Raw genomic sequence first — 26,456 nt, forward strand, 5'->3', positions numbered from 1 at the left:
CCTCAAAAGGGCGACCTCAATTGGGCACAGTGAATAAAGGTGCGCGTAAATAAAGATCTGCACCTTTGTTGCTCTTCACATATTCCAGAGCCATTTGAACTAAATTATTTACGAACGCCTTTATTCGCAGCGCTCAATTGAGGTCGCCTTTTTGTGCGCGCCCTTATTGAATAGAGCTGTACAAGACAGTATTACTGTCACAGAAAATTAAAGACACACAATACACGGCGGCAGCCCATGAAGAACGGTCAGCTCAGCAAGTAAACATTAACAAAAGAAAGGCTGAAAGAAAGAAAAATACGACCAACAAAAAGAATGAGGTCAAAGTCCCTTGCCATTTAATAGACTGTTCCTACTAATGTTTATGCACTACTGTTCTAGCGCCCGTTATTGTAACGGGCTAAATGACTAGTAGTATATAACTTCTCCCCACTTTCCCTTCTACATTTATAACCTCAGACAATTGGGTGTAGTAAAAGACAAGCAGGACTTAAGTTACAATTGAAACAATATATTATTGATAATATTCATAAATAATAATATGCAAAGTACATTTGAATATTGGCTGCAACCATACAACCTGATAAATGGAGATGTGTAGTTTCAGGCGGCACACAGACGTGTTAGTTACTTAAAATGTCTCTAGTTAAGGCATCATTTGTGGTCAGCTTTCTTCAGAACAGGCCACAAGCCTGTCTCAATATGGCTGCCGAGCTGTGCTCTTCATTGTGTTGTCCTTTTCAGTTCATGGTGTGTGATGGTCATTCATTTTGGTGAGAGAGAGAGAGAGAGTGAGGGAGCAAATCTATAGGTTTTCTGTCCAACCCCTAGAGCCAATAGGACGTCATGGTACTTAAAGGCTTCTGATACAAGCCAGTTCCAAAGAGCCATACTCAGACCCATGGGGGGACAGAACACCTTCACACCTGCCCTCCAAACCATGTGTTAAGGTAAAGCTTGACAGTTAGGCAGCCTGGCTTTCCTATGGTGGTTGAGAGACTTCATAGAAACATTTACCAAACTTGTTTGAGGCACATACTCCCCAACCCTGTCGTAAAATTCAAAGAGACTGTCCTAAAGGGGGGAAGGGGTTCTTAAACAATCAAACCATTGCTGTTATTATCAATAATGTAACACTAATATTACACTGATTTACATATGTTACAAATAAACACATACAAAATATTTATCAACTTGTATACAAAATTTCACATCACAATACATGCCAGACCTAAAGTGACAGTGACAGTGCCCAGGATGCACATTAGAGACGGGCAGAAAGGCAGTGGGACTTGTCATCTGGTGTTTATAATAGAAATGTTACTGATGGGCAGAAATGTCACAGACCCTTGGGCTACAATCACTGACTGAACGGAGCAGCACCAGCCTGCCAGGCACTCTCTGAATAGTCCAACAAGAGCTGGCCTGTTTATTACTAGAGCCATACATACAAGAAAGAGAACACGGTTTATTTTACACTCTTCATATGTCTGTGCAATCCATGGAGTAAGTGGGTTTCGTATTAGATGAGTGAATATATTACCGATATTTGAAATGTATATTTTTAAATTAGAATAATTTTGATGAAAACAGGCCATTTGGCCTAACAATCTCAATCCAAATAAAATTGAGATCTGAAGGTCCTTTAAGCAATACTCAGCACTAATTTATTCTGTGTCTAAAGTTCTTTGTGTGAGAAAAAAAGGGTAAATGTGTGGGAAATTTTCCCTCAAGTTTTTAACTGTGTTCTTTGTTTTTTTTTTAATTTTATTTTAAAGTAGCATCAATGATCCACTGAACCAATTCCCTTTATAATGTTAAACTTGGGATTAATAAAGTATCTATCTATCTATCTATCTATCTATCTATCTAAACATTTTAAATTGTTCTGTGATGGACTGACACTCTTTCCAGGGTTGTTTCCTGCCTTGCATTAAATGCTGCTAGAGTAGGCTTTGGCCTCCAACAACTCCAATATTGACTGAGCAGGTTTTGAGAATGGCAGACAATCTATATATATAAAATCCCTATGTGCGTCCAGGTGTCCGTGTGTGGGTGTCTTCTGGTGAAATGCGCATGCGCGCGACGCGGTGCAACTCGCGATATTACTGTCAGAGAAAGTTAGAGGCGTTTTACGGAAATACAAACCAGTATTACTGCGAGAGGAAATTAAAGGTACACAACACAGTGACGCATATTACAGCCACATACAAGCCAGTATTACTGTCAGAGGAGATTAAAGGCATATTACCGACGCGCACGCCTGTATTACCGCCAGAGAAAATTAAAGGTATATTACGGACGTACAAGCCAGCGGACGTACAAGACGGTATCCTTCAATAAGGGCGCGCACAAAAAAGGCGAGCCTCAAAAGGGCGACCTCAATTGAGCACAGTGAATAAAGGTGCATGTAAATAAAGATCTGCACCTTTGTTGCTCTTCACATATTCCAGAGCCATTTGAACTAAATTATCTACGAACGCCTTTATTCGCCGCGTTCAATTGAGGTCGCCTTTTTGTGCGCGCCCTTATTGAATAGAGCCGTACAAGACAGTATTACTGTCACAGAAAATTAAAGACACACAAAACACGGCGGCAGCACACGAAGAACGGTCAGCTCAGCAAGTAAACATCAACAAAAGAAAGGCTGAAAGAGAGAAAAATACGACCAACAAACAGAATGAGGTCAAAGTCCCTTGCCATTTAATAGACTGTTCCTACTAATGTTTATGAACTACTGTTCTAACGCCCGTTATTGTAACGGGCTAAATGACTAGTTTAAAAATATTTGTACACCACTAGCTGTCAATGCACTACGCCAATATGACCTTCTCCGTGTATCATGTACTGTTTATACTAAACTATAAAAAAATCGTTTTTGAAAAAGAGGAACGTGGTGTTTTTGACCACATTCTTTAGTTCAAGTAATACCTTTGAAGGCACAGGTATTTAATATATAGCACTTTTAACAATATTCAATAAACTATCCAAAAAAAGTTTAGACGTTAGACTCTTTTTACATGCTTCACTTATTTAAAAAATCTTCCAGTACTGTCAGAGTTGGAACAAGAGAACAAATCCCCACCACACAGATGACCAGAGAGTCTTCATTAATACTGTGAGGTGTACAAAGAGCATCTGATGGCAGAACTCACCCCACCTGTACTCGGAATACACACCAGTGACAGGCAACAATAATAATAATAATTCATTACATTTATATAGCGCTTTTCTTAGTACTCAAAGCGCTATCCACACAGGGAGGAACCGGGAAGCGAACCCACAATCTTCCACAGTCTCCTTACTGCAAAGCAGCAGCACTACCACTGCGCCACCTGTGAGGACAATGTGCCTCGCTATACCAGATCACCGCCATGCAGCACAAATGCTGAGACTTCTAGTGTTGTGCTGCACTGTGACTATGATTGGGTTATATAGGGCCACATGTACAGAGTGCAGGGGGATTCTGATTTGCATGTACCTTAATAATAATAATAATAATAATTCATTACATTTATATAGCCTTAATATGGTGCTTACAGAAATAGCTACTATATTAAATAAGAATCCATTAATTTTTTTTTATTTAACAAATCTATTTTTCTCAGCATAACAAAGAACGGCTTGTCAGGAATTTCTTTTATGACTATCTACAGTCATGTGAAAAAGTAAGTACACATCTGTACATGGAAATTGTTGGCTTTTTAAAAATATTTGAACAGGCAAACAGTAGATCTTCATGTAAGCAGTGCCTACAGATAAAGGTGACATACTTGAATAAAAATACAAGGACATTTTCCCTGCGGTGGGCTGGCACCCTGCCCGGGATTGGTTCCTGCCTTGTGCCCCGTGTTGGCTGGGATTGGCTCCAGCAGACCCCCGTGACCCTGTGTTCGGATTCAGTGGGTTGGAAAATGGATGGATGGACTTTTTCCTTTTCATTCATTTATTTGACAAAAATATCAATAGATGTAACAGTGTACTGGTGAAAAAGTACGTCCACCCTTGGCCTCAGATGCTGGCACTGCACCCTTTAGCAGATTCGACTTATTGTTGGCATTTTGTGTTACTGCACACCAGTCTCTGACATCGACTCAGTGAAAGTTTTGACCACAGCCCCATGGAAACTTCCTTCAGTTACAAGATGTTTCTGGATTTTCTAGCGTGTACTGCACGTTTCAGATCCCCACACAAGATTTTAATTGGGTTTAAACCAGGGCTTTGAGCAGGCCAATCCATAACCCTCTATTTCTTCTTTATGACCCACTCCTTGGTGGATTTTCTAGTATGCTTTGGATTATTATTTTGTTGAAAGGTCCACTTCTGGTTCAACGTCCAACTTTCTGAGAGATAACCTCACATTCTCCTCACACACACTGTAATATGAGGCATAATTCATGGTTGACTTGATCACTGCAAGCTGCCCAAGACCTAAGGCCACAAAGCATCTCCAAACCAGAACATTTCCACCACCATACTTCACAGTTGGTGCGAGGATTGTTCTTCTGAAATGCGATCTTTGGTTTGTGTCAAACAATTCTATCTGTGATTCATATGTCAGTCAGTCATTTTCCAACCCGCTATATCCTAACACAGGGTCACGGGGATCTGCTGGAGCCAATCCCAGCCAACACAGGGCACAAGGCAGGAACAAACCCCAGGCAGGGCGCCAGCCCACCGCAGTGTGATTCATATGTGCAGAACACATTGTTCTAGAAGGCCTGGTCTTTGCCTTAATGTTCAACGGCAAGCTGTAGTTTTGCTCTAATGTTCATTTTGGACAGCAAAAGCTTTTTCATGGCACACCTCATACACAGGTGTAATCTTTCTCATCGTACATGCATACATTTTGACACCAACCTTTGCGAGAGTTACCTGCATTTCCCACAATGAGATTCTGGGGTTCTTGGACATTTCCTTAAGAATCAAAGGGTCAACTCTTGAGCTGACTTTACTGGGTCAGCCAGTCCTGATCAAATTAGCAGTTGTTTGAAATCTGTCACTTTAAGATGAATTTTCGTACAGTGAATGATTGATTTCAAGTAATTTGGCAATATTTTCATAAATCCCTTGCCAGAGTCAGGCATCCACAACTTTCTTTCTGAGGAAGAGAGCTCTTTTGATCTTGGCATGATGACATCACACTCCTCAATCACAAAGAGAACACTGGACCCTCGATAGTTGGGGTTGGAATAAGACCTTCATATTTCCTAAGGAATTTCTGATCATTGGCATCTACTCGGGAACACCCGATTCTAGTTTGATGGATCTGAAGTGGTGATAAGTTTAGGGGTGGACTTACTTTTCCCATGTAGCAATTCTACATGTTCATTTAAATTATGAAAATGAATATATCACCTTCATCTGTAAGCACTGTCTGCTGTTCAGATACTGTATGTTGTAAACATCAACCATTGCCATGGGATGTACTTACTTTTTCACATGACTGTGCTTTAAGGCTTCCAGGGGTTATTTATAACTGTGGTATCACAGTGGATAGCTGACACCTCATACTGCAAAAGATCTGGATTCTACTCCTAGCCAGTTCTTTTCTGTGTGGAGTTTGGGCACATAATCTGCCTTTGCTTTCACATCCCACACGAATCACTGGTAGTTAATAATGGACCACTACAGCTTGGTTTACTGGACCGTCCAGGCTTGGCTCAAGTCTTGGTAATCACACCATGATGGGCTCTTCACAACCGAGCACTGTAGAAGAAAGTAGGTGGATGGTGTGATAAGCTGCCCGGACACAGACAGACGGACACCATATTCAAGTCCACCACACGTTTATTTACACTAATTTACAGTTCAATAAAGTGCACCAACCCAGTGCCAAAGCACCAATCTCCCCCAAAGTCCAGGCTCTCACTCTCTCTGCCTGCTCGTCAGGCCGCCTCCTCTCTCCTGCCTCCAAAACCTTGTCCACTCCTCACCCGACTCCAGTCCTTCTTTGCAGGGAGGCGGCCCCTTTTATAAGTGCCCGGATGGGCTCCAGGTGATCCCCGACACTCCCCTGTGTGGTGGAAGTGCCGGCTGTGTTCCCGGAAGCCCTCCGGGTGTTCCCAATCTTCTTCCCCCCAGTACTTCCTGGTGTGGCGGAAGTGTTGGGGTTCCGGGTCCTTCAGGCATAGGGGAGACCACGGGCCCCTACAGGGTTGGGCTTCCAAGCCCTGCACCCGTGTCCCTCAAAGGAACCAGGGCGGCCGCCCCCTCGTGGTCCGGAGGAGGAATGAACCCTCCTCCTGTGCGTCCCGGCTGGGCACCACCCCCAGCCACGTGCCACAATGGATGAAGCCAGAGGAACAAGTGTTCCACCGAATGTAAATGCAACCATTTCGCAGTTTATAAGTATGAACACTTTATAAACGTTAAACATGAAGGGTTTTCTCCAGGACGATTTGCATGTATGTGAACTACAACGTTATGTATAACAAAAGTCCTTTGTTGTTGCGGCTCTGTGAATGTGTGAAGGTTTTGCCGGTACATCATTGCAATAACATCTTATATATGCGAACTTTTTACAAATCTAATTAAAACGCAAGCTTCCAAAGTATGTCGGTAGCAAGTGCCTTAAACTTCAAGCTCTTCTGGTGGTATTTTGAAGCTCCTCTCCTCTTTCGATGCTTCTCGCCCAGTCTCCTTTATTACTTGCACGAGTTTTCAAGTCTCCGTGGGTACCGGCAGCTCAGGTCGTGCCGTCTACGGAATGTGTGCTCGCTCTGGGTACACAGACCCTGTTTGTTAACGAGCCGCCGTGCCACGCCTCTCTGGAAATATAAAGAGCCGACTCCCAGGGACTCGCACTCCACAGCTGCCAAAATGAGAAACGTCGCGGTCACCCTGCTCTCCTACGTCGCCTGGCTCTGCCAAGCCGAGGACGCGTCTAATGGTAAGTGGAGGCAGCAAAGCGTGCCCGACTTAAATGGATTAGAATTTTAGTAGGATGCCGGGTAATTTTAATTCTACACCTTTAAATTTGGATTGTCACACCGGCTTGCGAGGCCGATCGTGCTTGCAGTTAGTGTAGCTGTGTGCGTGCGCGGTGCATGGACAGGTTTTGGTAGCTATGGAATGAGAAATGATGAGAGAGAGAGAGAATGAAATAGTGAATAATTTATGAAATGAACTGGCATAAAAAATGTGTTCCAAAAAAAATTACAATATATATACATATACACAAGATGATAGCGAATCCGAAATCCCGGTTTAAAATTATGACAGATTATGGATTTGAAAACACATAATACGTGAAATGCCTTTCAATGTCGAGAACAGCGACAAAAGCAATTATGACAGAACTAGAAGACGCATGTCACCATCCATTTCCCTCAAAGTCGCATGTTCCAGTTCTGAGGCTCCGGAGAGCCGTAGCTTGCCGAAGTAGGATGGATACCTAAAACGCAAGCGGTGTAAATAGGTGCTGGATGGACGTGGGCAGTTTGAAGCTTGGGCTCGAGAGACTGGCACCTCTCCGATGGCGTGGTTACTGTGATCCTGAGGATCGCTTCTCCGTTTTGTTAGCAGCCCCCCATAAACCCTGTGTGCTGTCTGTTAGGGGAAACACATCAATGAAAACTACTGCACTATAAATTGGAACACAACACCACAAGTATTTTTGGGTTTTTAATTTTTGCCTTATTCTGGGAATAACCCCTCTTGCAATTGTTCCAGCTACATAAGAAACTGTACTGAATAACATTTAAATATGACAGGTGAGAAAGTCTTTTTAAGTATTTCGGTTTATCATTATATATTAATTATGGAACCTCCTCAATCCACCTTAGGGTCACAGGTGGACGTCAAAATAACACAATTCTCAGACATGCTTAGTCCAGTTCATGATCTCTGGGGGTCAGAGACAAAGCATATGGCACTGAGCAAAAAGCGAGAACAGCTCCGGGCAAAGTCACATGTCACCCACCCACACTACCAACATGGAATCACCAGTTAACCTAACCTGCAAGTATTTGACAATCTGGAAGAAAACTGGAGAATCCTAGGGAAACCGATGTAGATATGGAGAGGACAGGCAAATGCCACACACATGACAAGGCTCCAAATTTAAAAAACCAGAATGCTGGCTCTGTAAGGCAGCAGTGCTAAAACACCATACTGTTTTTGGAAAACACTCCGGTCATCTTACTTGAAGAGCTTGCTTAAAAATATATTAATTTCCAGTATAGTAGTTACAAAATAATTTGAAGTCTGAATGACTGAGTAGCTGACAAAAAGTTATTACATCTCTGCACAGCAGGTGAAAACTTATATTTGCCCCATCTACTTTACCTTTGGCCTCATAGCTGCCTATGATCTAAGAAACACGAAACAGTGGAGGAGAGTAACAGTAAAGTAAGGTCTCAACAGTCAAATCCCACAGACATGTTTAAATTAATCAGCAAGTATTGAGGAAACCCGGAGTGTATTCTGTACGACTGGACTCACCTTCACATTCTCAGTTCCAGTCGTTGCCTTCGAGCCACAGGTTCAGAGATTCCAAGAATAAAAAATAATCCTTTCAAGCTTTCTTTTATTCCATCCATCCATCCATTTTCCAACCCGCTGAATCTGAACACAGGGTCACAGGGGTCTGCTGGAGCCAATCCCAGCCAACACAGGGCACAAGGCAGGAAGCAATCCCGGGCAGGGTGCCAACCCACCGCAGGACACACACAAACACACTAGGGCCAATTTAGAATCACCAATCCACCTAACCTGCATGTCTTTGGACTGTGGGAGGAAACCCACGCAGACACGGGGAGAACATGCAAACTCCACGCAGGGAGGACCCGGGAAGTGAACCCAGGTCCCCAGTTTCTTTTATTCCAACTGCTATTAATCTTCTAAATACATTCAACATTAACACACTACCATAGGCTTAAATCATAAAACAGTTCAAATTTGCATCAATCATCAATCAAGTGAAAAATCTGGTTTAATTTTTATGTAATTTTTTTTAGTAATACGTTTGATGTAATGTTTCATCAGAAGTATTACGTTCACTGCTATATTTTATTTATTTGTATTAAGTTTATGTTTGTTGGCCGTGTTCTTTGTGATAAGTTTTTAAATATTGTGGTCTCCTTGTAAAGCTTACTGACAAAGCAAAGTTCCCTCTTGAGAAAAAATTGAATTGAAGTGACGCTGAAGGATAACTGCACCCAAAAATGACATTTTTTATGTTGCTAATCCCATGTGCTTTGTAATGATGGGCAAGAAAATATTCTTATGTTTGTGGAAAATGATCGCTAAAATACAAGCCATTGGGGATCAATAATTTACAACAGCAAATTCCATGGGGGGAAAAAATTGACAATACTTGTGCTGCCTAACCCACGTGCCATTTTGCCAAAATATTGTTAGATACGTTCTGAAAAATCAGCACACATCATAAACAGCAAACACAATTCACATGGGATTGAGCTTTTGAATTGTAGATAGGAGATGGGGTGAGGTGGATCTTAATTATATAAAACTTTTTTTTTAATCCCTGTTCTCCATGAAAACACAAAATTAAAAATCGTTCTTAGCTAACACTACAAAACACTTTTTTTTTGGTGGAATACTCCTTTAGGTCCTGCAGTTTCAAAAACCCAGCATCTTAAAAAACTGATTAATTCTGTATCCCGAACAAAACCATTAAGATCGTCATCTGAACTGAGCCTGTACATGTTCTTTATTAAAGGGGAGTATGAGTGACTAGGCATCAGAAGAGCAATTGTCATATTTACTTATCAGGTTCGGGAGGACACACTTTGCTTAAATACACCAATCCTGATAAAAATTTTCAGATTCAAGTGGAGCCACTTTGCTAAAAATGGTAAAACAAAATATATATTTGAATCTGCAGTGAAGAATTAGCATTCTGTGTCAGCCTTCAGGAAGAGAATCAGTGCTACAACCATTCAGCTCCAACTCCCTCTGGTCTGAATTAGGATTTAAATGGGGGGGGGGGGGGGGAATCAGCAGTTTTAGGGCTCCGTCAATGCTAAACTGAAACAAAATGTATACTTTACAAAGCCTATAGATACTAGACCCCAACAAAATAGTACATGTATATACTACTAACACTCTAATCATATTTAGTTAAGTGAATTTTAAACTTGCATGAAAAAATAATCCTGGAAGACACATATACCCACACACACACTATATACTCTTAATACTTAGTAACTGTACAGTATATCATTACAAGTCTGGGTCGTTCTTTGGGTGCAAAAAGACAAACCATAACAATTCTGCTTATGGTGGTATGGTGCCAGGGTAACAAACTCTCTGTAAATGTCAGTAAGACAACGGAAATGACTGCAAACTTAGAGAAAAGGAGGAAACGGCATAGAGCCCTACATATTGGTGAGAGAGTTAACATCTGTAAGCTCCTAGGCATTTACCTCACTGAGGACCAGCTGGTAAAGAAGTCCCAACAGTGTTTGTAGTTCCTGAAAAGTTAAAAAAGTGGTATGGTAGCAAGGACCCTTAACAGGGTAGTATCCAGATCAGTGATATTACAGGCTTGTTAGGAAATGACTCTGTGCAGCATGGACGGTGAGAACTGCCCAGACTATCTGTGGAGCAGATCTATCCTAGCAGGGTAACATCTATATTACAGTATGGCTTTTAGGAGAGCCAGCTGTATCATGAAGAACATGACCCACCTGCAACACAATTTGTTCGTATTATTGCAGCGGAGCAGAGTACATGAATATAAAATCCAGGACAATGAGACCTCAGAACAGTTTATATGTGCACAAGCCATCGGGCTTATGAATGTTTTTTTGTCCATTGGCTCTCCACCCAACTATTCTGGTCTAAATGAATGACCCTTTTGGGCAATCTTATTCAGTTTCTTTGGTAATGAGTTTATAATCTGAGTTATTGGTGGAGGAGTGGAGACACGGACTAAGAATTTTATTGCATAGTATAAATATTATTTTACTGTGCATGTAAGAATAAGCTCTACGTCTCATCTAAATACGTTGACTGAATAAGACATTACATTCTCTACCTTACATCCAACTGTTTCTCCACTATTCACACATTAATGTCTCTCATCCAGTGTTTGAGGACTGGCGATGTCTGTCTGCAGCTGGTCCCTCCCATTTCAGTTAGAACAGAACTCCATTCATGTTCTTCTCTGACAGGTTGATGTGCCAGCTTTAATTTTTCAGACTTGCCAGGTTCTGTGCTTCTTCCTCTGCCTGCTCTGGAGAATGATCCACATCCTTTGCACTCTGAGCTATTGCAAGTAATTTGCTGAAAATGACCAAATGCGGGTTTTTTTTTTTTTTTCTTTCAGTTTGTTATTTTGTTGCCAATGTCCTTTGCTGTCCCAACATGCATTGCAGCCCACCTTCAGGACCTCCAATATATGTATATTTTGCTTTGCAAACAGCATCCATCATAAATGCACATGCTACAAACTCTTCATTTTCAGTTCTGTTTCTTTTACCTTGGGGAAGTGGGAACATTTCAATGGGAAGCAATGCAGGAACCCATACAGGTAGATAGATAGATACTTTATTAATCCCAAGGGGAAATTCACAAAATGATAGGAGTGATCAATAAAAAAAGAGAAAAATAAAGTCGTACACGGAGCTGCTGAAAAGGCTGCCACTCTCGGCGGCGCCTGTCTAATTCCTTTTCAAATTTTCCTTTTCAAGGTAGGCTGCCAGCCAATTGCAGACCAGAGCCCTGAGATAGTAACGCTAACCACTGGGTCACCATAACACAAGCATCCGTTTTTTTCTTTGGTGGTTGATGAAAAAAATTCCAGCCAGACATTTTTAAATAAATAAAAAGGAGAGATGAGTGGATAAACTGGAAAAACCAATGCAAAATGAATAGAAGAGAAAATTAACCAGAAAACATAGAAATAGTTTAATGTTTTTCATGTGGCAATGTGTGTGCAAAACAGTATATAAAATGAATGAAATGCATAGAAAGTGAGACTTTCATTTGGTGTCTGAGAAATATTACCATTTGTTTTGCTAGTTAAATGTTTCTGCTTTGTACACAGTGCAGGATTTACGTATAAGCTACACAAGCTATAGCTTAGGGCCCCCGCCTTCTTGGGGGCCCCCAAAACAAATTGTCCGAGTGAGCAATTGTCATATATACTTAAATATACTACAGCATTATTTGTCCCAATCAGGCCCGGCCTTAGGCATAGGCGAAGTAGGTGACTGCCTAGGGCCCCGGATCGACTTCTTGGTCTAATTTTCACGCATTTCACAGAGCTTCCAGGGGGCCCTGGACCCCCCTTTCGCCTAGGGCCCCATAATACCTTAGACAGGGCCTGTTTGTACATATTAGATCTAGCAGTGCCTAAACACCTCCGAGTGTTAAATTTACTCTCACAAGTGAAGGCGCTGGCCTGTACTGAAGTAGTGTGATGATTCAATCACCAGCACTAACTCACACGCTCTGCTAATGCTCAGGTTATAGGAATATGGAAACAATTACACACAACAAGAGCAATCAGATGACATTCAGTAGATACAAAAATGGTTCTGTAAAAAACAAGTTTGTTATGCAGGCAGTGTGGCCTACTAATGGGTAAGCCTCTGGAATGTTAAGCACAAAGTTTCTGGTTCAGAACCTACCACCAGCTCCTTGTGTGGTCATGAACACGTCTCCTAACTTAACAGAGCTCCACTTATACAAATATGGAAATGATTCTATTATGCATTTAGGTTTTTGTTAGTGTCATGCTGGTGTAGTGCTTAGCATTGCTCAAGGACAGATTGTGGCACAGTCCATAGAGCATAGCAGATTATCTATGGGTATTCTGGCCTGCCTCTCCCATCCTAAGAGGACGTACAAAAATTGATGTTTAAGTAACAAAATAAAACCAGAAGGAAGAAAGGAGCCATCTCAAGGCAGTTCAAAAGAAAACCAAAGCCTGACTTCACCACAAAGCTTAACTAAACGGAGGAGTTGTCTCTCCTTACAACATGGGGTCCCTATTGCATCTTACCCACCTTTAACATAAGCAACCTTACTCCATCATAGTAATTGTCTGCCTTCTTCCCACCAGTTGAGTGCTTGTGGAACCTCAACAGCCAAATAGCTACAAGTGACGTTTAAGCCCCAGTTAAGAGCTGCTTCTGCAAAAATTACCAGAGATTATGCCTACAGTCAGGAATTGTTTAGGGACCTCTTGGGGTTGTGTTCCTTAAGCTTCCACAGTAGTCCCATGTGTCTGGGAAATTCTGAATCCTGATTTTTATGGTAGGGCAATAGGAGTGACCTATCAGTGAACATCTGCTTCACCTTCTTGCATCTTCCAAAGAACCTTATCCAAAACCAATGTCTTAGGAATAATGATCTCCCTGATGATCCAGAGACACTTTCAATGGCTCTATTGTACAATCCTTCAGGGAATGTTATGTCCTGCACTATGAAACCCCCTTACAATTGTGGGTCCCAATGGACACTCCAGCACAACATGTTAGGCCAGCAGTGTCCTGTTGTGGAGCCCCACAGCGGTTTCAACAATTTAATTGGTATAGGCACAATTCAGTTGTCAAATGAACATTTTTATTGTGCACTTACATTTTAAGTACATTTTTTGTAAAGGGTTGATTTTCTTTGACATCATAGATCATGCAGTACAAAATGTTTAAATTTCAAAACCATCGACTGAAAAAAAAAATATTAAAAATCAGTGCTAAATATACAGACTCATTTGTCCTAAAACGGAGAATCATTCTGGGTGACTTCATTTAACAGAAAAGCTCCAGACATGCTCTCTATCTTGGTCCACAGATTCCACCTTGAGACTCCAGATTTTAACTTGAGCAGGTCTTTTGAAAACGTTTAAGAAATTTCAACTACGTGTGGTCACAGACCTTCTACAACTACCATTAGGACATCAGTAAATAATATTTTAACATCACTTGTGTTGGATTCTGCAGTCTATTAAAACTATTGAGCCACCACAAGCCTATTAGGGCTACGTTTTTAACTACATGACATTGTAAGATTCCGTTAACAAGGTTGTGTATTTAATGTAGTCTACTAACACATGTAAATGTTATTTTCTGAATATAACTCACAGTAACAAAAATATGCAATAGAAAATGTGATAACTGATTCTATCAAGTAACTAAAAATGTAAATTGTTCCCACTTTCAAATCAGTTAACCCAGTCCACGAATCCACCTCATGGCTGCGCCATGCATACATATTCTAAATGGTTTGGCTGAATTTTAACTAACCTGCTCATTAAGATTTTAAGGATTTTCTTAAACTTTAGCAGACAATTGAGTAAAAAAAAAAGGTGGAAATAAGAAGACAGCCACCGGCTAACTTGGTATCGAAGTACTAGCACCTCACTACAAGTCTTCATGAGGGATCCTCCCCACAAACCTTTGGTCAGACATCACTGTATCACCATAAAAGTAGTACCACCATTAACTTGTTTGCACTTCAAGCACTGGACTTCCTCATGGTCATGTCAGTAGCTGGATGCAAAGCTTTTGAAATCCAAAAATCTTAGTCACTACGCCACATTGCCTCTGTTGACTAAAACCCATAGGAGTGGTTTTGCTCAAAATCAGTCGACTTCTAGCATGTTGCTATGCTAATGACTATTGCATTCAGAATGAGGTAAACTGCATTAGAGACACAGATAAAGAGAGGCACGACTCTGAATCAGTGAAGCTAACAGCATATAAAAGAAGTCTTTGAAAGAAATAACAGAAACAAGGAAAATAATATCTGTTTGAAAAATATGTCCCCATTATCCATAAAAACTGGTTTCTAATTCAGAAAATGGATTGGAGTGAGAACCTTCAGCCACCATGATCCTCGTCTAGGACAAGGGTCCCCAACTCCAGTCCTGGAGGGCCCCAGTGGCTGCAGGTTTTCATTCTTATCCTTTTCTTAATTACTACATGTTTTTGCTGCTAATTAACTTCTTTTGAAATACAGTAATCCCTCGCTATATCGCGCTTCGCCTTTCGTGGCTTCACTCCATCGCGGATTTTATATGTAAGCATATTTAAATATATATCGCGGATTTTTTGCTAGTTCGCGGATTTCTGCGGACAATGGGTCTTTTAATTTCTGGTACATGCTTCCTCAGTTGGTTTGCCCAGTTGATTTCATACAAGGGACGCTATTTGCAGATGGCTGAGAAGCTACCCAACTTACTTTTCTCTCTTGCGCTGACTTTCTCTGATCCTGACGTAGGGGGATTGAGCAGGGGGGCTGTTTGCACACCTAGACGATATGGACGCTCGTCTAAAAATGCTGAAAGATTATCTTCACGTTGCTATCTTTTGTGCAGCTGCTTCCTGAAACGACATGCTGCACGGTGCTTCGCATACTTAAAAGCCAAACAGCCCTATTGATTTGTTTGCTTTACTCTCTCTGTTTCTGACATTATCTGCTCCTGACGCGCACTCCTTTGAAGAGGAAGATATGTTTGCATTCTTTTAATTGTGAGACAGAACTGTCATCTCTGTCTTGTCATGGAGCACAGTTTAAACTTTTGAAAAAGAGACAAATGTTTGTTTGCAGTGTTTGAATAACGTTCCTGTCTCTCTACAACCTCCTGTGTTTATGTGCAAATCTGTGACCCAAGCATGACAATATAAAAATAACCATATAAACATATGGTTTCTACTTCGCGGATTTTCTTATTTCGCGGGTGGCTCTGGAACGCTACGATGGAGGAGGGATTACTGTAGTTTTAATTGACTTGTTTTTTCAAGATTAGTTCCCCTGAGTTGCTTCATTTCTTTCATTAAATGGCACCCAAACAGAAATGAAATGTGAAGTGAGGGAGCCAACAGAAGACCAGCTAAGTCAGGGTCTCAAACTCCCACCAATTTCACTCCAACCAGTTGCTTAATTAGGCGCCGATTCTTGTTGTTAAACTCGTTCTTTAATTCCATGGCTTGTTGCTGCTCTCATTGCGTAATGGCAGACATTTCCGAAATTTTCTCTTTTCTAAGAGCAGTGTTAAAATGTTTTGAGGACCTGAGCAGATCAGCATTCCCGAGACCGTCTTTTCTTTCTTTATTCCCAGATATTGTATGATGGACATAGTTTGCTGGTCATGTTTTGGTTCATTTTATATATCATTATTGTTTGGCTGCTAATTAAGGAAAAAAACAATTAAGGGGTCCAAGTCTTCTGGAACAAGTCAAAAATTCAAAACAACAGGTCACTAATTAAGTGTTAGAATGAAAACCTGCAGCCACTGGGGCCTTCCAGTACTGGATTTGGGGACCAGGCCTTGTTACCCCCTGCACAAGTTAGGTTAATTTGTGGCTCTAGATGGGCCCATGTACGCGAGTGTCTGATGTCTAATTTTTGTGCTGGATTAGACTCAACCATTTTAGGAAAAGGCATCAGCAATTATCAGTAGTGTTAAATCTGTACTAAAAAATTCTGGCTTCTAAATTGATACCAGCTTTCAGTTCCAAAACAAATCTTTATATATAATACTCTACCGTGGCTGTTCACTTGTCTGTCCAGGATTTTAAATCACCTGTAGCTCGCAAAATGCTTGACCCATTGACCTGAAATTTGGTGCACATATACTACGTGATGTCTACTATCTGCTTTCGGTGTGATGATTGACCTCCAAGGTTATTCCTCTTTTTATTTTATTGTAGAGTCAACTCTTAGCAGCGGCCAGCAGGGCAGTCATGCAACACATTAGTACGGGCGCCGTTCTCATCCTTACTGCCTTTGCCATCACTTCCCCTACCTCTTCATATCTTAAATCACAAGGGGGGCTCCACCCCACTGCTCGCTTCACTCGCCTACCTCCGGCGTTGGGTATCCTGAAATACATTAGTCGAGCTCGTTCGTTTTGGAGCCGTGCCCGCTTTGCTTGCGGCATTTCAGACGCGCGTTGTAGGTGCCTGCGTTCATTGATTTTATCCAGGCGGGCTCGTGTTTGTATATCCGTCAGTCGAGCTCGTTCATTTTGAACCCGTGCCTGCTTTGCTTCCGCAGTTTCAGACGCGCGTTGTAGGCGCCTGCGTTCATTGATCTTATCCAGGTGGGCTCGTGCTTGTATCGTTGAGCTGTATTGTGTTTGAATTCGGTGTAAAGCGTTCAGCGGTTTGTACAATCCCAAGCAGCACATTATTCCTAACTTCACTCCGCAGTAGTGCCACTCACAATATGGCGGTGACACCTGCGCCTTCACTCCGCAGTAGTGCCACTCACAATATGGCGGTGACGCCTGCGCCTTCCGTACTATCTTTGTGGACCTGTGTGGCCTCCGTAGCCTCTTCCGTTTGAATCTGGGCTGCAGCGCAGAATCGTCTTTTTTGTGTGGCTGTGTCGGTAGTCGTTAGCTATGGGCGCGTTGTTGCTTCATTTCTCATTCACGTCAGTTGAGCTCTTTCGTTTTTGGGCCATGACTCCTTCGTTCGCGGTGGATACGACTTCGCGTGCGGTTTATGAGACGTGCGCTGTACGCGCCTGCGCAGTACGTCTCATGGTCCCATTGCCGTGTACCTGCGTCCATGCCATCCGGTTTACCATTTTCGGTTAGTAATATGGATTCTTGAGGCAGACTGAAGACTAAAGTGCCAGCTTAATTGAAAAAATTAAAGAAAAAACGTACTAAGTAATTGCAACACAAAAACTGACTTAATCAGTTTTAATGTGAAAAGATGCCGATGAAAGAAGAGAAGAAGCGGGCCGCTAGGGTGGAGAAAAGAAGAAGAGCTGCTCAGGAAGCGGCAAGCACATCAACCTCTGAGAAAACGAATGGTAAACGTACAGAGAAACAAAGTATGAAAACTAGGAATGCTCAAGTCAAGTGTATTCACTGCATGTTATCACGCGGTACAACGTTACTGGTAAATGTTAATCCCCACTTTCCCATCTCACAACCAACTGCATTCTACCAAGCCACAAACATGTGTGCCTCCTTGCTATGTTATGTTCTGCAAATCATTAAGTGGGATGGCATATTTATATAAAAATATGTGTTTGAAAAGCAGTGAGGGGATGGGGGACTTGGTTGGTTCCCCTTGGAGTTTCAATCCTGCTAATAAGAAGTGGATGAGCACAAGGTGCTTGAAAACTACCATCATTTACTTCCAGTACCACAATTAAAAGAAATGCTAATACCATACTACTTTAAAAATTTGGGGTTTTCAGTATGAGTACAACACACAACCATAATTACCAGCAAATCAAAAAAGCATGAAAGGCACAGTAAAAGAAGCCATACTCGCAGCATGATCTCCTCACTCAGTGATGCCATTTTCTTAATTAGATACTCTGCATGTCTTACCACAGATGCTTAATTAAAAAATTTAAATTCTTGTTTCTCAGTTTCAGAACTCAGAATGAGGATTTTGAATGGGCTTTGTTGTTAATTGTCATTTAGTAAACCTGAATATTGCTCATAGAACGGTCTTCTGTCTCTTTGATGGAGTCTATAGAGTTTTAAACACAGGATACCATCATAGTGAACATGTTTAGTATGGCAGCAAGTAATACGCTCTATAGCGGAGACTGCCCGGTCGTCACACCCTACTCTCTTTAAAGCACATTAGGCAGAGGTATTTCTTACTCCTGAAAAACAATGGAAAGAAATCTTAATTCCAAATTAGGGAAAAACATTTACAAGTTTCAAAATGCCAGGGCAGAGAGAAAAAAAAATAACAACTCGAATTTCATCCAAACCCAAATTTTTGTAAGTCTCTAGGGGTCAGATTCAGTCACATTCATAGAGCTGATACACCAATGTTAGTTAAAATGCAAACATTCCTGAAACATTTTATCAGAATTGCGGAGGAATTTCTGTGTCCTGGTGAAGGCGAAGAATGCTAATGGGCCTTGTAGAGTGGGACAGCCATTATACCCTTCACTAAAGGTTACAGACACAGGCCAGCAAGATCCTGAAAGGGCTAAAAAGGACAAAATTAGCCTGTTCATCATTCTGATAGCGCAATCTCAAGGCTGTGTACTTTGGGCTGATCTATGGTTAGAAAGCTTTACTCACGCTAGGGTTAGATGAAAGTCCAGATGAGCCATCCCTTTAAAAGCATGAAAATGTTAACAGAAATGTCTCACTATGATTCAGTCCTTTCCATATCTCTTTACTCATCTCACTTCTTCACTTTACAAATATGGAAACATGTTTCTGGTTAGTTTGACTGTTGCCTGCATATCAATTGGACAAGTTAGCACTAACTTGAAATTAAAAGATTTTGCAAGCAAAATGCATTTTATACAGCACATTTCTGTACTGATCTACTTCCAAAAGGTCTTGTATTATATAGGGCTGTAGAGTCGGTAGATAAATCCTTCGACTCCTTAGTTTCTGGTACTTCTGACTCCGACTCCTCTATATTTAATATGCTAATGTATTTTCCATTTTGATTACATGTCATTTAACCACAGAACTGACTTTCTACCGTAGCTGTACCATGGCCAGTTTAAACAAAAGACAAAAACCCCTGAACACCCATCAGGCCACAGCACACACCTCCGCCTACATCATTACACTTGTTTACACTCATATTAACTTGTTAAACACATTATATTTGAAATAAAATGAAAACACTTTTTGTAATGTACCATAATCCAGATTACAATATGTGAATGTCAGGTTGTATAATAGCTCAGCTGAACTTCACACTCGTAGTAACACAATTATGCACTGGGCTTTATTCTTACATCAGAGAAGTACTCAATTATGACTTTTGTTTGTGAAATGGGACATTTGAACTTGCTGTATTTGTTTGCATCACAATTAAATTTATTAGGAGTTGGAGTAAGTTCCTAAAGGCTCTGGATGTTGTAGGGCTGTCTTGGTTGACACTTCTCTACAACATCGCATGGACATCAGGGACAGTGCCTCTGGATTGGCAGACCGGGGTGGTGGTCCCCCTCTTTAAGAAGGGGGATCGGAGGGTGTGTTTCAACTACAGAGGGATCACACTCCTCAGCCTCCCTGGAAAAGTCTATTCGGGGGTTCTGGAGAGGAGGGTCCGTCGGATAGTCGAACCTCGGATTCAGGAGGAACAGTGTGGTTTTCGTCCTGGTCGCGGAACAGTGGACCAGCTCTACACCCTTAGCAGGGTCCTGGAGGGTGCATGGGAGTTCGCCCAAACAGTCTACATGTGTTTTGTGGACTTGGAAAAGGCGTTTGACCGTGTCCCTCGGGGAATCCTGTGGGGGGGTCGCGACCCGACCTCGGATAAGTGGAAGAGGATGGATGGATGGATGGGTTGGAGTCAGTACAATTTTGCCAACTCTGACCCCTGGTTCCCAAAATTGTCTCCGACTCCTCAACTCAGACTCCACAGACCTGGTATTATAACTGTGTGCTCAATTAAATTCTTCTACATACACACACCTTATATACAGTACAAAGCCATATAATGTATATATGCCATGCCTGTCTAGTTAGGTAGTACACCCTTTTGACAGAATTCTTTGAGGCATGGATTCAACAAGCTGCTGGAAATATCCTTTAAGGATTATAGTCCCTGCAGACTTGATTTCATCAAGTAACTCCTGTGGAGTTTTGGTCACACATTCATCCTCTGAACCTTCCATTCCTCTCCAAGATCCTCACTGGATTGACATCTTTGGACTGTACAGGACATTACAGTAAAACTGAGGTCACAGTCATATTCATGAACCAGCTAGAGATGATGTTTCAGATCTCAAGACCACAATTTCCTTTGGAAGTATCCATTAAAAAAAAAAATAATAAAGATCAGACTGTGGTGTAAAGGAATAAACATGGTGGACAGGAATAATGCTTAGGTACACGGTGGCATTTACATGAGGCTCCATTGGCATTAAGAGGCCATCAACAGACTGCACCATTGACATATGGCATAATGGATTAATGGCACTTACTGCAAATCGGAGTAATACCACCTCTATACACATCACAGCAGAAATCAAGATTAAATTATCAGACTGTGAAACATTGTAAAAGTCCAATCCACTTATTTTTGGTGATCAGATGCCTATCATACCTGTTCTTACCTGTCAAGTTTCTCCTGCTGCTTGCTGCTACATGACATGTGCTTCCCAGTTCAACATGTTAGGACTTTAGGGACGCCCATCTAGACACCACTGTTGTACAGATCTATCATTTCAGGTTTTGTGGCCTTTCTGTTAGCATGAATGAGTCTGGCTATTTTCCTCTGACCTCCCTAATATACTGCTTTCATTTTAAGCACTTTGAGCATGGGAAAGGCACTATATAAATAAAATGTATTATTATTATTATTATTCACAGAGCTCTCGATCATTGGATGTTTATCACTCCATTCTCTAAACTGCAAAGATAGACAAGTGTTAGAACCCCAGGGCAGCAAAGCCATTTGTGAGATGGTAGAACCACCAAACACAGTGGGTCCCAGCAATGCTAATACAGTTAAAGTCACTTAGATGTGTGATGGGTCATTCTTGTTTGTCTGAGCAACAACTAAGCCTCTCAACCCTATGTATCTCTCTACATTCTGAATATGTGGAGTTGCAGTCAAGATTGGCTGTATGGATGAGCATCAAACTAGTTTTATTAAATACTGTAGGTGTCCCTAGTGTGGACAGTGAGAATATATGGACACACAGCCACTGAGTTGTGGGTGTATAGTGTACTGTATATGAGCAAACACCACATTGGCTGTTGATTTTACTGTACTTTTAGCTCTACTACATCTGAAGGGACGCAGAGTCTTAAAACTCAGGATCACAAAGTAGGAAAGGATGACTGAACAGGAATCTCAAAGATAAAGTTCCAATGCCTTTGCAAATAAGCCATATAGTATAAAAGGAGCCTAATAAAGTTCTTATGCTCAATGTTTTTCAATTCATTGGCACAAAGGGGTGGCATTTCACAATGGGTAGTGTTGCATCCTTATAGCTGTAGGGCCCGGAGTTTGAAGTGCTGCCTGTTTTGAACATTCTTCTTTGTCTGTGTGGCTTCTTCTCTGAACTTTTAGTTTTAATCTGTAATGCCAAAGATGTGTGTGTTAGGTTAAGTGGAAAGCCTCAGCTGACACTACAAAGGACTGGTGCCCCATCCACGATTGCTTCCCCAGCTTGTTCCAAGTGCTGCTGGGATAAACAACAGCTTCACTAATGCCCTGAAATTAATAAGCATGATGGATGATTGAATGGCACAAATGCCCTTGTAACCTTTTTGAGGTAGACAATTTTGCACACAATATTTATGACATCCATTATTACAAAAACTAACACTTAAAGCTCAATTATCCAGCTTACACTGCAAATCGAGAAACAAAAAATGACCTGATGTGATTTATCCCAAGGCATTACATTAGTGGTTATGTTGTAGTGTCCATGTGACCACTGTAACCACCTTTGACTGGTCATACACAGTAGTAAAGGTGCCATTCTTCAAAATCTCCTGCAGGGAAAAAAGAGACAGAAAAATTAGCAAAAAGGCCTCCAATGTCATGAAATCTTCGAAGAAACAAAAAGGTTCAGTTCTGGAGGACCACAGAGGCTGCAGATTTTTGTTCCAGTCCAAGTGCAGAATTAATTTAATTTTATTGTTTGTTAGTGCTTTTAGTCTGTCAAATCAGCTTATTCTTAAATTGTAGATTATTCTTTTCTGTGATACTATACAAATCATTTGTGTTCTGAAGCAGATTAGTAATTCTCAGAATTTTTTTTCTTATCCATCTCCTTATAAATATTATTTAAATAATAGATGTTTCATGATTGGCACACACAGGTGTGCACTTCGGGAAATATGGTTACCCTAGTTCAGGGGTCTCCAACTCCAGTCCTGGAGAGCTACTGTGGCTGCAGGTTTTCATCCTAACCCTTTTCTTAATTAGTGACCAGATTTTGCTGCAAATTAACCATTTGCTTTAATTTTAATTGATGCACATCTTAATACTCAGGCCCCTTAATTATTTTTTTTTCCTTAATTAGCAACCAAACAATATTAAGACACAAAATGTACCAACAGATAAACAACAACCTGCGTCCATCATACAATAACTGAAAATAAAGAAAGATCTCAGTAATGTTGATCTGCTCAGGTGCACAAAACATTTTGACAGTGCTCTGAAAAAAGAAAATCAGCAGTTTTGGAAATGAGTGCCATGGAATTAAATAACGGGTTTATTTTAACAACAAGAATTGGCTTCAAATTAAGAAACTGAATGAAGTGATGTTGGTTGGAGTTTGAGGCCCCAACTTAGTTGGTCATCTGTTGGCTCACTTCACATCAAATTTATGTTTAGGTGCCATTAAAGGAAAAAAAGAATTCATCAATCAGAGTCTCAAGAAAAGTCAATTAAAATAAAGGGAAATAGTTAATTAGCAGAAAAAAACTGGTCACTAATTAGGAAAAGAGTTAGAATGAAAATCTGCAGCCATATTAGCTCTCCAGGACTGGAGTTGGAGACCCCTGCCCTAGTTCCACGACATTAAATTAGTTAAATTTTTTTGCTTTGCAACCTCCCCCACCGTAACCTATCATCTATGGGGGTAGAGTGAACGCTTTCGATTCGTCAAAAATGTCAATGTCCGATTTTCAATGGATCTTGACGGTTTAGGGTCAAACAATACCGAAAACATCGATACCTCGATGATGGGTGGGTGTGTGTCTGTCTGTGTGTCAGTGTCATGAGGACGGTCTACAGCTAAAACGGCTGGTAGGAAAAATACCAAACTCGAAACTTTAGTCTATTATGAGATGACGATGTGCTGAATAGTTTTTCAGCCAAATCGTGCAAGAGAAAGAGGCACTAGAGAAACCCTGAAAAACTGTAACTGTGCAATTAATTCTGATTTCTTCTCATCAACTGCTATCGTAATGACCTATTTTATGATCACAAAGGTCAGCATCAGAGCAAATACTTACTGAAATGTTATACAATAATTCAAGTAACTTGGGTCCTAGGGCGCAAAGCCTACTGACAAATTTTTTTCACGTTAAAATATCAATATGGTGCTTAACTGCTTGTGGATACATACTGTAATGATTTGGCCAACCCCCTTCCAAAGGAGACCACTTCATGAACTGTATCCTGACATAAGGCAGCACTGCAGGGACTGCGGACCCAGTAGAACTCCGTGGCTCAGATGTAGAGACAGTAGCGTACTAGCAAAGGATCAAGACTGGACTACGTGGTACGGTAGTAAGAGGAGATCATCCTCAGGTCTAAGTGCAGTCTTCGTGAACAGTGGAACAAGATCAGTTTAAAGGATTCACGGCTAGTCTTGTTTCTATTCTGCGTTTCTCCTCGGTTTGATTATTACAGCAGTGCACCGGAAATTAGCTTCATTAAGCAGCTGCCTTACAGCCCTCTTGATCTGAGGCAACAGAACCAGGGCTGTACAATAAATTGTGAATGCAATTACGATTGCTTCGATATACTTATTGCGGAAAGTGTTGATTACAGCATACCACTTAATTTTCCCATTCTTTCAGATATCAGGCTTTCCCAATCGCAGAATGGTGAAAAACAACAAGTGAATGTTGTAATCAGGCACAGCCACACTAGCTAAGTGCGAGAGCACTACCGAACCAGATGTTCTCGCATCACAGCACTAACAACGCCCTAAAAGCTAAACACATCACAAACAACTTTAAAACAGTGAAAACATTTTTGTTTCAGCAGCTTCTAGAAAACAAATTGAGACTCAATTTCAGGGTGAACCTACATGTTACATGTTAAAGTACCGAAATGAAGAGAATCACCTGTAAATTAGAAATATCCATCCATCCATTTTCCAACCCGCTGAATCCAAAAACAGGGTCACGGGGGTCTGCTGGAGCCAATCCCAGCCAACACAGGGCACAAGGCAGGAACCAATCCCAGGCAGGGTGCCAACCCACCGCAGTAAATTAGAAATATTTTTGATTTAAAAAGTGTACTTAGCAAACTGCTAAACTGCACACAAACATTTATACAGCTATTTAAAAATTCAACTACATGGTCTAGTATGAAGGGTGCAAGTAAGCAAGCTGAAGTCCCAGTAGGTCTAGGACACAGATAACTATTACACTAATGCAGGAATGTATACTGCAGCAAACTCAAACAACAGTAGGCATCGCGTTTTATTTATCAAAAGACAAGACTCCGATTAAATCTGTGAATGAAGGTTTTTTAAAAAAAAAAAAAAAAATGCTCAGGTTAAGAGAAGTATTTTCTCTTGCAATTACTTTTCCGAGGTTAAGATGGCTTTACATTTCACCAAAGGTCAGACTAAAATTTATATAGAGACCTGTAATAAGTGGCGTTTTACGCACCCACTGAATAGAACTACAGATGCATGCCTGAACTTAACAGTTCATTAGATTGGTGGGGAAAACACGCTGAAGAGCAGATGCTTGCAATGTTCTTCCTTAAAATGGGGGCACCACCCCATACAATACTTTCCTTAAGAAATGGGGTGTCACTACTGCAAGGACTGAGTCTGGGTGGTAACACACTGCTACGTGTTAAAGCCAAATACTTCTTGAGCTTTTTACGTATTCACATTGATACATTTAATGTATTTACATACCTGTACAATAGAAGAATCATATGTTTACATTAACGTCTCAATCTTATGACTAATGTAAAATATTCTGTACTTTGATTTTACATGCACACAGTCTTTGTTTTCTTAATATAACAGATGATCAATTCAACTTTCCAATGTTTAGCATTTTTCCACGTTTTACATTTTTCAACCAGTGATTGGTTGTGATGGCTGGGTAGTCAGAAGTAATATTTATTTTGAAAAACAAGGAGGAGTGATTGTTACACTTAAATTTGATTTTACAATTGTAATAACTTACTGTATTTAAAACTGTGATACAAATGTAATGTGTGCTGTACCTCTATTGTGGAAAAAAAAAGTTTATTAAACACTAATGTTTCATTTTTTTAAACAAATCCAGCATTTAACAATGTCATGGGTCCTTGCAAAATGGAAGTTCTAATGTACCGTGTGTAAACAAAATATATACAGTTGGCAAGACAAGGTGCATAATTCATTGTACGGTAAATTGAAATTCATAATCACAATCATATCAAAGGCAATAAGTGCCCATAATTTTATGCATATTAAAAGGCCCCGATTATACTGAAAGTAATGAGGACGTTGGTACAATCACATCCAATGGATAATTGCGTCTCTATAACTCATGTCCCAATTACGTGGATAACACAGAAGTGTTGATACTGGTCATCTATAATAATAAAAGGCAAAGCCCTCACTGACTGACTGACTGACTCACTGACTCACTCATCACTAATTCTCCAACTTCCCGTGTAGGTGGAAGGCTGAAATTTGGCAGGCTCATTCCTTACAGCTTACTTACAAAAGTTAGGCAGGTTTCATTTCGAAATTCAAAGCGTAATGGTCATAACTGGAACATATTTTTTGTCCATACACTGTAATGGAGGAGGCGGAGTCACGTATCGCGTCATCACGCCTCCTACGTAATCACGTGAACTAAAAACAAGGAAGACATTTAC

The 26,456-nt window shown here is 40.9% G+C and overlaps 1 protein-coding gene across 2 annotated transcripts in view; it reads left to right on the top strand.

Annotated features, from left to right (window-relative positions):
• The first annotated feature begins 6,631 nt into the window (after positions 1-6,631).
• Positions 6,632-26,456, top strand: part of LOC114665169 (UPF0450 protein C17orf58 homolog) — a 44,129-nt gene continuing 24,304 nt past the window's right edge. For both annotated transcript variants that reach the window (XM_028819590.2, XM_051936301.1), the window contains exon 1: positions 6,632-6,892. In XM_028819590.2, coding sequence (XP_028675423.1) covers positions 6,823-6,892 — 70 coding nt within the window. In that variant the 5' untranslated portion in view covers positions 6,632-6,822. The remainder of the gene's footprint in view (positions 6,893-26,456) is intronic.

Source organism: Erpetoichthys calabaricus, chromosome 14 (genome assembly GCF_900747795.2).
Source record: "Erpetoichthys calabaricus chromosome 14, fErpCal1.3, whole genome shotgun sequence".
NCBI lineage: Eukaryota > Metazoa > Chordata > Cladistia > Polypteriformes > Polypteridae > Erpetoichthys > Erpetoichthys calabaricus.